Source organism: Lagopus leucura, unplaced genomic scaffold (assembly GCF_019238085.1).
Source record: "Lagopus leucura isolate 7727_CA_CO unplaced genomic scaffold, USGS_WTPT01 Super-Scaffold_100001, whole genome shotgun sequence".
NCBI classification, from domain to species: Eukaryota; Metazoa; Chordata; class Aves; order Galliformes; family Phasianidae; genus Lagopus; species Lagopus leucura.
In genome coordinates, this window is record NW_024962262.1 from 87805725 (window position 1) to 87821035 (window position 15311).

Sequence of the window (15311 nt, forward strand, 5' to 3'; positions counted from 1 at the left end):
GGGGAAGGCCTGAAACCATCATTTGATAACTTCCTCCTTAACTGGCTGACTGCACGCAGAATAGGCACTAGACTTCACTTCTTTCATGTAAGTAAATACATGAACTATGTTTCCGTAACATGAAGTATGGACAATCTCTTTTTTCATATGCACACCCTAGCATAATGGATCCTAACCCAGAATACGGCAACCATGTGGTACTTCACAGAGCATGAATACCTCCAAGCTCAAAACACAGAAAAGAACCACAAGCAAATGAGGCAGGCTTAGCTCAATTCAGTATTAGTAAATAAAAATCATACCTTCAAAAGTGCAGGAAGAGTTGTATTTTCCTTTTGGTTGCTCTTTAAATTTATGGCTTCGCTCCCTTTGTTTTCAGAACTGAAAAACAAAGATATTTTGCAACACTGAGGACTTGAATTATTCAATTGTACTCGAAAGCCAATAGATTCAATTTAAATACAAAAGAGCATTGACTTAAAAGGACAAAAAACATGTTTTCCAACACATAGCCCATATTCTGCATACGCTGCAACTGAAAAAGCCATGCCCCAAAAAGCTTAGGATGAAAGCAAAGTATCTATTTCACATCATACTGACATATTCATAACTCAAGCATACAGAAATGGCAGATAGTGTACCTAAGGCTATCCTCCAACTGAAAAAAAAACAAAAAAAAAACCAACAACAAAAACACACCAAAAAAACCCCAACTTCATGTGTATATGTGTTACTTTTTTTCTGGAAAAGAAAATAATGGCATAGTTGATGACTTGCCCACTGCAGCATTCCTTGGCATAACAACAACTAACGTGCAGCTTGAAGGCATTCACAGTACTTCAGTCCTTACACTAAGGATTGCAGTCAAATGGAGTGTGCTCAGGGCAGATGGAATCATCACAAATCACAGCCATCAGATTTATCGAAACTACTGAACAATGAACATACCTAATGGGGTTTGCAAGCAAATTAAGAAGAAATTTTAGAAAGTTGACATTAGGCGTGTTATAATTACCAAGGCAACACTCACTGTCCATTATAAATGTCAGTAGTCCAAAGTCTCATATGTCCTTATAGCCAGTTTACCTTGATCAAAACATTCTTCAGAATCCCATCTCTGGAACGAGGGGAACATTTGTTTTGCCCCAATTCTTACAGTCATCCTTAAGTACAGTCCAGCAGCAAACATTTTAATAAAAACCTTTAAGCTACATGCAACTACAAAGAAAACCATATAAAGGAAAACATTTGAGGATGTTAATGACAGATCATTTCCTGCATTGCCTATCATATCAATACAGCACGTGAGAAATGTTCAGTTTTACAGTGAAGCGATAACCACTTCAAACAGCCTTCTTTGTTAATTTTAGAAATTTAGCTTTGCTATTTATAAATGACAAGCCGTTATGTTTTTATTTGTATGAAGAGATAAGCAGAAAACTATTTAAATAAAACACATTATTTGCATTTTATTGAATTCTGTCAGGATTTGGATGTAGACTAGAACCCCCGTTACCACTGACTATGAAGCCACAGTTAAGCATGACACAGTAGAACTTCTGAAAAGAAAGGTTTTATTCCAATTGTGCATTAGGCATTGCAGCTAAACATACACTAACATTCACACAAAATAGAAAATAAAGTCCGAAAACATGATGGTTTCCCTACAAGCTGCTAAGGGTCAAGCTTCCCTGAGCCAAAATGAGAACAGAATGCTCTCACTGCTAAGGTTAAGATCTTTCTGATCTGCTTCAAAACAGAAAAGCCCTTTCCTGTCTTTTATAGATCCTCTTCATTATAGAGCCATGTACTTCCAGAGCACCTCCGGTAATCTTTCGTAATGCATTCCAAAACATTAAGATACTTTTTCAGGGAGAGCACACAGAAAGTTCTGTCTTTATTTGCCTCCTTATAACACAGAGCAAATAAATTACTATTCTCTTCTATTAATTTCTTGCGCTGTTTATCTATTTTGTGAAGGAGATATCTCCAACACTTCTGAGCAGCCTGGCACACTAGAAAAATGCTCTAAAGTACAAATTACATATGTAACCTATTTTCTCCCACCACCCTTCAAAAGAGAATTAAAAAACCTTCTTGGATCTGCACAGCTTTTCCTGATGCCAATACGCCTCACTCAGTACAGAAGTTCTCCATACTACAAGCAGAAGAACAAGTCCGATTTCCACTAGGCACTCTTCTTGCCTTCAGGATATCACTATCTAAGGAACTGCACTGCAGAAAAAAACTTCAGATCATCATTTCTGTTAAGTATTACCAACAGAGATCATTTATATCTAGTTCTTTTAGCACTTCGCTTTGCTCATATTCTTCCTTCATGTTCTGATTGTTTTTTCCCCCCTAATCCTTTCAGCATTTTCCTACTTTTTGTTTTGTATCTGAAATACATCCCCATACTACCTTCTCCTCACTGGCCAGGCTCACACTGCTTTCTATGAATATCCAAAGGACACATAAAAACTGAAAGAATACAGTTCAGCACATAAGCATCTTAAAATCAACTAATAAAAAAAAAACTCAAGACTTTACTTTCCAGTATTAAAAAAACATAAACTTGGAAGAAATTCCAAGCACCCCTTCAATATTCTAGCGTTTCTGCATTCCTGAATCTTTTGCCTTAGGGTGTAGTTCCCCCATGTTGACTTTGTCAGCAGAGCAAGCTTCAGAAGTTTCCACACCTTCTTCCTCAACCTCAGCTACCCTTTCCCACCCCCAACCCAGCTCAGCAGGACTCCAGCAGCACCACGGTCTTAGATAAACATGAGGAAGAAGCAGAAGTCTCCACACCTGGAAGCTCAGCCAGTGATTCTACTGCATAGCAGGCAGGTGCCAGCAGCACATGCTCCTGAAGCTCACATCACAGGTAGGACTACCTCTGGTCACCTTGTGCTCTCAGGTAAGGCTCAGTTTTTGTAGTATGATTAAGGTTGGAAAAGACCTAGTCCAACTGCTGACCCATGCCCACTAACCATGTTCTTCAGTGCCACATCACACAGCTCTTGAACACCTCCAGGGACAGCGATTCCACTGCCGCCCTGGGCAGCCTGTGCCACTGCCTCAGCACTCTTTCTGAGAAGAAATTTTTCTTAATATCCAACCTGAAACCACTCCCTCTCATCCAATTGCTGTTACCTGAGAGAAGAGGCCAACCCACACCTCGTCACAGCCTCCTTTCAGCAGCTGTAGAGAGATAAGGTGTTCCCTGAGCCTCCTCTTCTCCAGACCAAACAATCCCAGCTCCCTCAGCTGCTCCCCATAAGACTTGTGCTCTGCTGTCTGTCCTGCTGTGTGTGGATCTTCCACTGAAACAAAGTGACTTGTACCAAATGGATGGTGTTTACAGCACAAAAGCTCACTTTGCTGGGAGAAAAACAACAACAAAAAAAAGGCTCTTGAGTTTTTGGAATAAGAGGCAAGAATATTCCTACAGTAAAGTGTATGGGCCCATTCAAAACTCTATGCTTCCATGCTTAAGTCCCTCCCAGTGAAGCTAGAGTAATTATGCCATATATATTCTCACACTGCAACACAAGCCAGTGCTGCTCATACGAGTTTAAACTCAGAGATGCAGTGAACACACTTGTAATTGTGGATGCTATCATTTAATATTTATTGGTAAATAAGACAAACTTTATTTATGCTAAAAATGATCCATTCTTCCAATTTCTTCAGTATACTCACGCAAGGCTACCATTAGTTGCAAGATGTAATACTTCCAAGAACTGTATTCTAGAGTGGTTTATACTTTTATTTTTTTATAGGACAATCTCTGATATTTAAAATTGTTATAAATGTTAACTTATTAACTATGTGCTATTATATCACTGAATTGTTATGCCTTTGCTAAGAACTGAAAACTACAGACTGACTGTATGGACAGGCTCACCCTACGCACATTTGGTTTGCATCTGCATTAACAGTTCACCTCCGTAAGGTTTCATGGTTGCCTCAAACTTCTCTGAGGCAGTGCTTTTTTGGAGTGCTTGGCCACACCAGGTAGCAAGCATAGTACCCCCTGCTCAGCAGCTTGGAAGTTAGGTTTGAGGTTAGCTACCCACATCACTTTGCTAAATCAGCCAGCCAGCTCTCAGAGCTGCAGCACTTCCACTTCTCAACCAAAGATGAATTTCACGAGTCTACAATCCTACACTTCCCAAAGTGCTGTTATTATACAGCCAGTGTGATAGCACACTAAGAGAGACCATAGATTTGTTTGCCAAGAATTAGGCCTAGAAGCTCTTAAAACCAAACAGCCTTGTAACTTGTCGTCCAGCCCCACAGAGGTTCTCCTGCCCTTCCTATAAAGGGATCTTGTGACAAGAGGGTCACAACTTCCTCACAGGTGGTGAGGCCAGCTCAGGATACCGCTCTCCCTGCTGACACCCACTGCTCTAACAGCCTTCACATCTGCCTGGACTCCTTGCACAAGTCTGGGGTCTACTTCGTACTCACTTTTGGGATGTGAAGGAGCACAGTGTGATCCCGAGACCAAAGAAAGCATCTCTGTTCCTCCATGGTGCTTTCATGGACTTCCTACCTATACAGGCTGTCACTCACAGATGGTTGCAACTGCTTTTTTTAGCAGTTACTACTTTCAGTTTATAAACAATAATTAAAAGAAGGCATAAAAATAATTGTCGTGAGTAATAAAGATACTGTTAAGATTAGAATCTAAGATTTTTGGCTACTTCTCAAGTAATCTACTGCCCTCCTATGCTATTTCTGCCTGCCATGGTTTTGCCCATCATTTGTTGGTGCATCTGACACAGATGGGTTAATCTTCAGTGAAGGCTGAGGGATTTCTTCCTCTGTCTTGCTGCTTTTCCCAACTATCTTGCCAGAATGCATCCTGATCAGTGGCACTTCTCTAAATATTTGAGATTAAATACAAGTTAAAATAGATCCCATTCTGTACGTTTTGCACAAACTTCTCTTTGTGTGATTTTCTAATGCTTTTTGTTCATCTGCTGTTGCAAATCTGTTCTGACCTTTCTGTAATACCAGGACAGGTGGCGTCTGAATCAGAAGCAGATTTTGGTCCAAGTTTTTAATCATAACACTTACATAGGAAAGGTCACAGACTTTTATAGGTAAGAAAAATGTTTATATCCTGGTACATATATGGTAAGGTTGCTCACACAAAACACAGAAAAGTAGACAAGTATTCAAATCCAGTTAACACATAACAGGGCTAGGAGTCAAAAAAGAAAGAGCTGAAGGGAGCAAATTTAAGTACATGGTTTGTGAAATATTTTCCAACTGTCTCTAAAAACAGAACAAGACAATTATAAACAATTACATGTTCAAAAGGCCCTCGCAGCACCTCTGTGCAGCACCAGGAGTCTGCTTCCTCCAGCTTTGTTCTTCACAACAATCCCTGGGAACTTGCAAATTAAAAGCCCACCCTCTCTTCCTCTATTAGCTAACCTCACCCATATTATGCACACAGCAGATTGTGAACATGTTGTGTTAGATAAAAAAAGCTACAGGCAGTATGAAAGTGCAATGAAGCACAAGCGTGTGCGCTGTGATAAGGCTGACCAGATGCAAAGCTTATTAAACTGAAGCTAACTACTGTGGCATTTTACCTTCCTTTTACAAGGTACCTGCTACGGATTCCTGTTTAAGAATGAGGAAATTAACGGGCAACCCCTAAAGGAAACTGGGACAGCTGGATAACGCTCAACTCAAGCAATATCATGACAATACTTATAGATGCTGTCTTTGCCTCTTGCTCCCACCAGGGAATACTCCAACTCTACAAACAGAAGTCACTTCCAACACAGTGGGTCCAGAATTTACTTCTTATGAAGCCAAGATATAAAAAGATGTTGCCAGAGAGGCGAGAGCACTACCATTTTACCTCTCTCCAGGAACAAATGATTCCCCACACAGCCAAACCCTCCTTGACACTGCATTAAGTTAATACTGCCCATTTTTAGCTGGGCTCCTTTTCACATCAGCACAAAAACAGTAGCCATTTCATGAGAGGACTTATCACTGTATTAGAACTCCTAACCTGAAAGGCATTGTAGGATACCAAGCAACCCTAAGCTGCTACTTTTGGACTTACTGGTACAGCACTAATTAACTAAGCTTGACATCTCCACGTTTAATGATATTGCTTGTGATATATCCTTCCAGGCATTCTTTAACATTTTCCTCAAGATGATGAGTCTTTGTTTTGGTATTGTTGATACAATTCATCCTCAGGTACAGTCATCAGATAGGCTAATGTAATTTTTGTCCTTCCTTTCTAACCTTTATTTCAGCATTTTGGAACATGACTCTAGTTTCTGACCCCTGCCTTTTATCCCTTTCTGAAAAAAACAAGCACTCCTCTTTGTAAAGCTGCACTGCATTTGGTCTTAACGTCATCAGTTCTTTCCAGTTTTACTTAGTTACATAAGTAAAGCTAAGATAGCGACACGTTCAATGGTAACCTTCTGAAAGAACCTACAGAACACACAGGTTGACAAAGAAAATATGATCACCCAGTACCTTAAACCAAAGCTGTGAGTGAGCCTCCCTGAAGAATGTGAATAAGAAGACTGCCAGTCAAGTAATACTATCAAATATAGATGCACAAGACCAAAGTCTTGTTTTTTCAGCACAGTACAGGGTTCTCAAACCACATGAACAGACCAGTAGTAGTTATGAAACTTTTACAATACATCTGCAAAAAGCTATAGGTTAACCAGTACTGGTTTCTTCTTTGTTCCAGCTTCTAAGTGGCAATTAGTAAGAAGACTGCTAAAAATTCAGACCTTTGAGTAATATTTTGTATATATACATCAGTTGCCCTACTTGCCACGCAGACCATTATGATTACTGAAGCTGGCCTCCCAAATAATCTAGATCACAAAATCTTACCTATGCACACCTGTGTTATACCTGCAACATTTTCCTGAAAGACGCCAAGTTTTAATTAAAAAAAAAAAAAAAAAGAAACAGAAACAGTGAACAATGGAAAAATCTACAGTATTTGTAAATAACACCTTTCCATGTTTACTACTACTACTAAATCCACGAAGTCACTACTAAAACTTAGGCTTGCCAGTCCAAACTTGTCAAGTTTCATCTCTCCTCTATGGGATCAACCTACATATACCTTCCTCAACTCACAGGTCTGCTGTGATGAGAAGCACACAACTCTAATTTCACTTGCAGTTATGTACCTCGAGGCAAAGCCATGCCTAAATCCGTAATCCTATCATTTCAAAACCTACTCTTAGACAAACTAAATGCTATTGAGCTACTCAAATTTATTCTGTGAGGCGGCTTTTCCAGACATCAAGCTGTTCTGGACCTCTTTTCAGAGCCATTTCCAGTTTGTTGGCACCCTTCTCATAATAAAACATGGACACTTTAACCAGACTCACTACACTAGTAACTAAAGTTCAGCCACAGAATACATGTACTTTATCATTCATACTTCTGAGTGATTCTGAGTATGTGAGTGATTCTGAGAATCACTTTTCCTATCTAAGCCATCATTTTGCTTTGGCAGCTCCTGTTCAGTGACTGCTATCCACTTCAATGCAACTTCATTTGCTTCTGCAACATTGCTATCTATATGGAAATGCCCATAAAAATACACTCTACTCACCTGCAAGCTTCCCAAGCTACAATCTTCTCTTATTTCAAACCGCTTGTAGAGATGTCACAATGATTGATTCAAAAATACTTAAACTTTTTCACATAAAAGATATAGAAAATTATTTTCCACATCCAGTTCTTCATATCCCTTAGCTTGTTCTGCCACCATTACATTTGTAAATGCTTTAATTGGAGCATCAGTAACAGGCCAGATGCCTTAAAGAGTCTGAAGTTACTACTTCAGCAGTTTATCAACTAAAGAAACAATCTCATCAACAAAATGTTTGACAGTTCCCATCCTCCAGCGATGTCAGGATCAACATCACATTTACTAACTTCACAGCTCATCTGGAAGACTTGATAAATCAACTTTTCAATCCTTCCCCTTTAATCCAACCAAACAGAATAGACATAAAAGCATAACTGAAATGCCAACACCTTGTTCCAGATCCTAAAAATTACACCTGTGTAATCACCCATGTCCTGTGAAGCCCAGAGAACTGTCCAAACCTGATCTGCAAACAGTGTTTATAGAATTTTTAAGAGTCAAAGCTTTGACGTGTATGTTGAATAATATCTGTTAAATGAATTGAAAGGAAAGCATTAATGAAAAGTCCAGTGGCAAGAAGATGCATCTCCAGCTTGGGGAGAAAGCAATGAAGATTCATACAAACATCTGCATCAAATGTCAGTCAAAATACAGCAGCATTGTAAGAGAAAATAAAGATGCTAGTATTTCAACAGAAAACAGCAACAACCACAGAACTATTTTCTCTCTCCTCACCCCTCCACAAAACAGAACGCAACTCTTTTGGACAAGCTTCAAAAAGATAAATTGTAGCCAACTTCTCAGCAAGGTTCCCAAGGCTAACACTGGTCAGGGAAACCAAATGGTAGCAGCAGTGACAAAGCCTTACCGCAATTTCTGACAAGGCTGTCAGGGCTTGTCTTGAAGAGAGAGGGAGTGTTTGCACAGGAATTTAAATGTGAAGTTCCTGGCTCCTACTTTTGTGCTTACATGTAAGCCACGTATGTAGGGAGGAGCCATTAAAATAAATGGAAATTTTAAAAACAAGCCAGTGAGTTTGAGATCAGAACATGAAAGCAAAGCGAAGCAACTATTTAAAACAAATAAAGGAAGTGGGAAGGAAAGGTGCAAAAGCCACGGAAAGGTAAAGGATGAAGAAAAGGGAAGCAGAAGAAGGAGGAACTCAGGCAAAAGCAGTGTTAAAATCAACCAACCAATATAAGCGCTGGAATAGCATAAAACACATTCAATTCAACAATCCCACTTGGAAACTGGTGTGATTACAGAGAGTATTAAGCAATTTAGGAGGTTTTTACTGAAACTGAAACAAATTTTCCTCTCAGACCTATTTATGCTGCTTGTTTACATACTGCTTTTGCTCTGATGCATAGTAAAGCTAGGTCAGCTTCATGCCCTGTGTTAGTATTGCTGCTTCCCATACACTAAGCGAGCTACAGAATGCGCAGTACAAAATGAAGAGATTTTGTTAATCCTCTTTCAAAATGCAAACTAAAAAAACCCCACAACAAACAAAGCCATGAAAAATAAAGATGTTATAAAAGTACTGAATGACACATTTTAGGAAAAAATTTATGTTAAAAATGCAAAAACCATTTCTTGACATCAAACAAGTCCCCTTCAACTTAAAAGGCTGGAACTAAGTGAAATAAGTATGATGGCCCCCGATTGCCCTTGATGAATAACTTAATCTGTTTTACACATGAGGGAATTCAACAGCCATACAAAAGGTAGAGAAAAGAAAGAAAAACATTTCTGAGTAGGACCTACTTCAACACTGGGCAGTAGGATTATACCAGATTACACTAAGGTTTTTCTTCTGGCATCTGTCAAGCATAGTAACAAACATTAATATAGAATCTACTCTGTCTTTGCTAGCTTGAGAGGTTCAGTCAAGTTTTCAGCATGCTTATGAAATAAATGTTTCTTGCAGCTGACATATTAGACCTGGTATAGTATCAGAAGCAGATTCAGAAACTATTTAAGGTTAAAATTATTGAGTTAATAGAGAATAGAGAGGTCATTATACAATTACTTTCAAAAGGCACATATTTGAAGGGCTGGAAGTCAGCAATGGTGCTTACAAGCAACAAGAAAATGCAAGACATTAAAAAAGTAGAGTACCTACTTCCCTCTTGACAAATGAGGTTTAATTAAATTTGTAATAGAAGGCAATAAGAAAAGGAAAGGAAAAACAAGCAGAGGACACCGGGGTCACCAGCAAAACGCAGCAAGTCCTTCAAAAGCAATACTAGATAATACTGTAAAGTTAATACAAGTGATTTTAGAAATGAAAATTAAGATAGAAAGAACAGATACAGTAATATCCTCAGGAAAGCCTACAGGGTAAGCAATGTAGCACTGCTACTGTCTGGAAGCATAACAGTATAACTAGCACACACTGAACTGCACGCAGTCCAAAAAACCTTCAGAAAACAGAAGTGGTTGGGTTCTCATCTCTGTAAGAAGTTTTGATAATCAGAAATACAGCAGTTATATTTCTGAGTTTTGTTTTTTCCCCACCTGCAAGTCTTCTCTTCACCTGCTGATGGATTACTTTTCACCTCTGTGAGACTGCCCTAAAACCAATGATTCATAGATACTCTGAAAATCTGACAATAATTACAAACACAATTGGAAGGAGACAGCACTGTTAACACGTAAAAAGTAGGTTTGTTTCTTTTAAGGAGTGCTACCATTATAATTAATGTTCCAGTAACATTTCCTCTAGGAAATGTCTCACAATCACAAGGCCAGCTGTTGGGCTTGCTCCTTCTGGTCTTGCTCCCACGAGACACTGACTTCTACACCTAATTTAAATCAAATGAGGAGCCCCTCTGTAGCATGATACAGAATATTTACTTATTTATAAGTGTAGGCAATCACTTTGGTAATCTGCTGAATCAGGATCTTTGCTACAGTTTTGAATCATTCTGAGATAACAGTCACAACAGAAAGATCAAGGGAATACAAAGAAATGGAAAAAAAGGTCAAACATAAGTGAACAGAAACTTCACATAATGTGTTCTTGCTTTGGTAAGTTTGAGTTCTTCTAAATGACTGGAGTCTTCGCCTTGCTGGTTCCACAAACCATCACCTCTGCTGCACATTCATAAATGAGCTGGAATTTAATAATAATAGCAATTACAAAATTCCCCTTTGCCTTTTGAAAGGAAGAGTGTCTTTATGAGAAAAGATTTTTTTTTCCAGCAAACAATGGATTTCTTCTAAGATGCCAACAGCATATGAATCAAAACCAGCCAGGAGGTAGCAAGTTTAGAAGAAACAGAATCATAGAACGATTCAGTTTGGAAGGGACCCTTAAGATCACCTAATTCCACCCCCTTGCTATAGGCAGGGCCACCTCTCACTAGACCAGGTTGCTCAAAGCCCCATCCAGCCTGGCCTCAAATGCCTCCAGGGAGGGGGCATTCAAAGCCTTGCTGGGTGAATAAGTTTGAAATGCATTGCTCCCATTTCAATCCATTCCTGGTAGTTCCCAAATACATTTTTTTTTTTAACCACTACAAAAATACATGCGCTTTATAAACAGGAACAATGACTGGCAAGCCCAGAGGAAGAAAGGGACTCTCTAATCTCTCCTTAGGCAGTATAAACAACGTTCTTCCACCTCTGAAAGCTCTCAGTTAGGAACTAATGGATGAACGGAACAATAATGTCGACTAAGAAAAAAATAAAGGAGAAAAAGGCCCTCTGAAACCAAATAAAAGGTTGTTTTTCCCTGTTTGATGTTTCTGATACACTTCAGCGACACAGAAAAAAGTATCTGGACAAGCCCAACAAAGGCCCACTTGTGCTGGTAGTTATTTGACCAACTAATGGCACTTAGAGGGAAAAAGATAAACCCAAAATGAATCTGCTACACAATATAAAGTGCAAAGTATATGCAAAATTTTGGTGGTAGCTCTGGGTTAAAGCAACTGGTGAAACGTCACACCTCCAGTTAATAAGGTGACTGAGTAGGTCACGTTCACTTTCAACAGGACAATTGCCAAAGAAAGGAAGCTATTCTGCCCTGAAAGAATATGCAAGAGATTGTCTTGTAAAAGCCATATCTTCATCCAGGTAGTCTAAAGAAACCTGTATTAATAACTAACTGAATAAATCAGACTCCTGCTAGAATTATGAAAATCAAATAGGATTTTCCAAACACTGGGATGTAGACTGCCCCAAAACAGACACTGTGGTTACAAATACCTATTTTTATTATTGAGAATAGCAAGTAGCAATGACAGAGGGAAGCATTAGGTGAAGGAAAATTCACATTTATTTAATTTGTGTGTAAAAGCAGACTGAGTCCATAACAGATGCCCTCTGCCTTGTGCCACCATGACACTTGCTAAAAATGGAAAACAACCAGTGCAGACCAGTGGTAAGGAGCAGGTGGAGAATGACTTTTGGACATAATGGGCTCATCTCTTCACTTGCAAAATTTACAAGTAAGTCATATTCAGCACAGGGTACATGAAGCGTGATGCATTTCTCTGGAGGTCAGTGCAAATACACTGCAGATATACATGGCCTTGCACACCACTGCGCTTCACCTCCTGATCCCTCTCCTTGGTAGTTCTGCTGTTCTGAAACTCAACACCAGGTACAGTATCTCGATAGAAAAGTTTCATGCTACACAATTCTGATTTGATCCGGTTCCAACGTGCATCGTTCCAACTGTTTCAACAGGAAATTAATCACCACAGTGCATATGTACCGACAAGGCTTCTCAAGAGGCGCATTCCCCATCCGCCTCCTGCCCTCCACACCTGAACAACAAACACACAGGAGCCCCAGCTCCCCCATTGTTCAGCAATCCATTCCTCCGCACTCAAGGCTCACCGAAGCAGCACACCAAGCCAACCTGGGCCGCTCACTTCAGCCTGGCACTGCTAATGTATGCAATTACGCTAATCTATGGAGAAGGCTGTCAGTGGAAACCAAAGACGAGAGCGTCAGCATTCCAGGCGAATGCACCGCCTGCAGCCTGGCGCAACAAAAAAGCTCTTCAACATACCAAATTGGGCTCCTCTGAGCTGCCGGAATTTTGCTTGCTTCAAGAGGAATTGCGGCACTGACTGCCCTGTGTGGGGAGGTCATGCAGAAGGCCAGGAGGCCGAGCCTTCTCACACCTCATGGGGACAGCTCGAGAAAGGCAAGGCTCTTCATTGCAGGAAATGAAACTGTGATTTACATGAAGATAACTGGTTCCAGCCCCAAGTTACGTGCTGCAGGTCTACCACGAGGACACAACACAGATAGCATATCTCGCTCACAAACCACCCAACCGGCATCACCCTGCTCCCCTCGCTCAGGTGACCACTGGGCTTTTTTGTTTAGTCACAGCCACAGCTGGTGAGGAGGAAGCATGATGAGAGGTAATGGCCTCAAGTTGTGCCAGGTAAGATTCAGGTTGGATACGAGGAAAAATTTCTCCTCTGAAATAGCACTGAGGCAGTGGCACAAGCTGCCCAGGGAGGTGGTGCAGTCACTGTCCACAGAGATGTTCAAGAACTGTGAGGATGTGGCACTGAGGGACGTGGTTAGTGGGCACAGTGGGAACAGGCTGGTGGTTGGACTGGCTGATCTTAGTGGTCTTTTCTAACCTTAGTGATTCTGCAACATCTCCGCTGCTGCCTCTCCATGTCCCAAGCCACTTTCAAGCCTGTATTTTCTGCCACATCTCAACCACCCTGCCAGGGGTGATGCCATGCTGCTCTGTGGTGAAGGTGCTCGAGGTTCAACAGCATCACTCCTGATTTTTTTTTTTGCAGGAAATGAACATATCGGTGCTTGTGAAAGGCTGCTGGAGGATCTTTAGCAATATGCTGGTGTGTCAAACACAGAGCAGTTGCGATACAATAAAAAAACACTAAAATTAAAAACTTTCACAATCCATTTACAAGACCACCTAAAAAGAGAACGTACAGTAGTCAGCATAACATAACAATGCACTCTGCAATTTTTCATTACTGGTGAGAAAGAACCACCAAGATACCTGTTTAAAGTTTGCTTATTTGCCTGTGTAGGCACAAACATGTGCAGAACCAAGAATGACTCAAAACGATTAAAACCAACATGCTAAAAGCAAAATGAATAAGTCGTACACCTGAGGAAATGAGGCCTTGCCAGCTGACACCTCCTCACCACAAAAACATGCTCATTCACTCAGACCAATAATAAGACTCCGCAAGAAGCAGAAGGAAACTTTATGTGTGGTTCTTTCCTATCTACATGTAGAAACCAGCCAGCAGGAAAAAAAAAAAAAAGAAAAGAAAAAAAAAGGAAGAGGAAGAAATGCACGAGATGTTACAGAACTTTTTCATCTCGTTAGTACTCTCTGTACTTAAAAAGGAAAAAAAAAAAAAATAAAATATTAACAACCAGGTTACCAGAAACCACATATTTTGCATGGAGCCTTAAACACCCCACTAATATTTATACTTCATTACCATTTGATTTAGAGCAGCCCGGGAGAACGCGGAGGGGTGTGAGGGCTGTGTGAAGGAAGAGAGCCCCCAGCCCGGCTGCCTCCAGTCCCCGCCGACGGGGCCGCACGCCGGCTGACCCCCAGCGCTGGGCACCCTGCCGGCAGGGCTCAGTGCTGCGCTGATGCTCGCTGAGCTGAGCTCCCACGGAAACTCCTCCGCACACCCAGAGCCTAAGCGTCCACTCTAACCCGCATCCGGCTCGCCTCACACCATCCCAAAGTAGCGCTGCGTTACAAACGAACACGCCGAACCCCAAATCTCCACAACCGATCAACCGACTGAGCAGCCAGGAGCGGTGCCGACAGCCTCCCGGCTTCAGAAAGAGCCGCTCCCCCCGGGGCCGGTTCCCCGCAGGGAGGTCGGGCCCCACCTGCCCCGCGCCCCCCCCCCTCCCGGGCCCCGCCGCCTCTCCCTTCCGCCCCACCTCCTCTCAGCCCGCCGGTGTCGCGACGTCCCCGAGCAGGACAGGGCCGAGGGGGGACGGCGGAACCGACCTCGCTGTGCCGCGCGGGCCCCTACCTGTGCGCGCCCGCCGGCCGCCCGGGCGCCGCCGCCTCCTGGCGCGGGGGGCTCCTAGCGAAGAAGCGGGAGAAGGCGCTGGGCCAGGAGGGACCGGCCCGCCGCCGACTGCCCCCGCCGGACATCGCCGGACCGGGGAGCGGACGCGAATCGCCGCCAGCAGCAGCCCGCCACCGAGTCCCCGCGGCGGCAGGCGGCGGCCCACGCCTCCCTCCGCCCCGGCGGAGGCGGCCCGTCCCGTCCCAGGGGCGGGGCCACCCCTCAAGCCCGACCCGGCCCGGCCCGAGGTGGCCGCGCTCCGGTTACTGCCCCCGCAGGCAGACAGGCAGGAGCGGGCCGTGGGCGTTAAGGTCCTACGCGGGTATTGGCGTGCGAGCGTGAGCTCCGGGAGGAACGAGCGAGCCTGCTGCCGCGCTGCAGCCACCGGCTCCAGCCCGTTTGCAGCTTTCACTTGTGCCAACTTTCAGATGCCGCACGTGTCTGTGCGTGCTAAGTCGGTAAGCAGCTTCACTCGGCTTCAGGGGTGCCACATATCACACAGGCCCCACACTCGTATTAAAATCAAAGTGTACGGCACTGCAACCATGTTAATGCCCACCTCGGCTGCATGAAAGTGGCTGACA

General features: G+C 42.5%; 1 protein-coding gene across 1 annotated transcript in view; it reads right to left on the bottom strand.

Annotated features, from left to right (window-relative positions):
- The window catches only part of CRYBG3 (crystallin beta-gamma domain containing 3), a 91192-nt gene extending 76379 nt beyond the window's left edge, over positions 1-14813 (bottom strand). Inside the window, exons 1-2 of the mRNA XM_042866829.1 lie at positions 14689-14813; positions 303-381 (exon numbers count right to left, since the gene is read on the bottom strand). Coding sequence (XP_042722763.1) covers positions 303-381; positions 14689-14813 — 204 coding nt within the window. The remainder of the gene's footprint in view (positions 1-302; positions 382-14688) is intronic.
- Between the last annotated feature and the right edge of the window lie 498 nt (positions 14814-15311).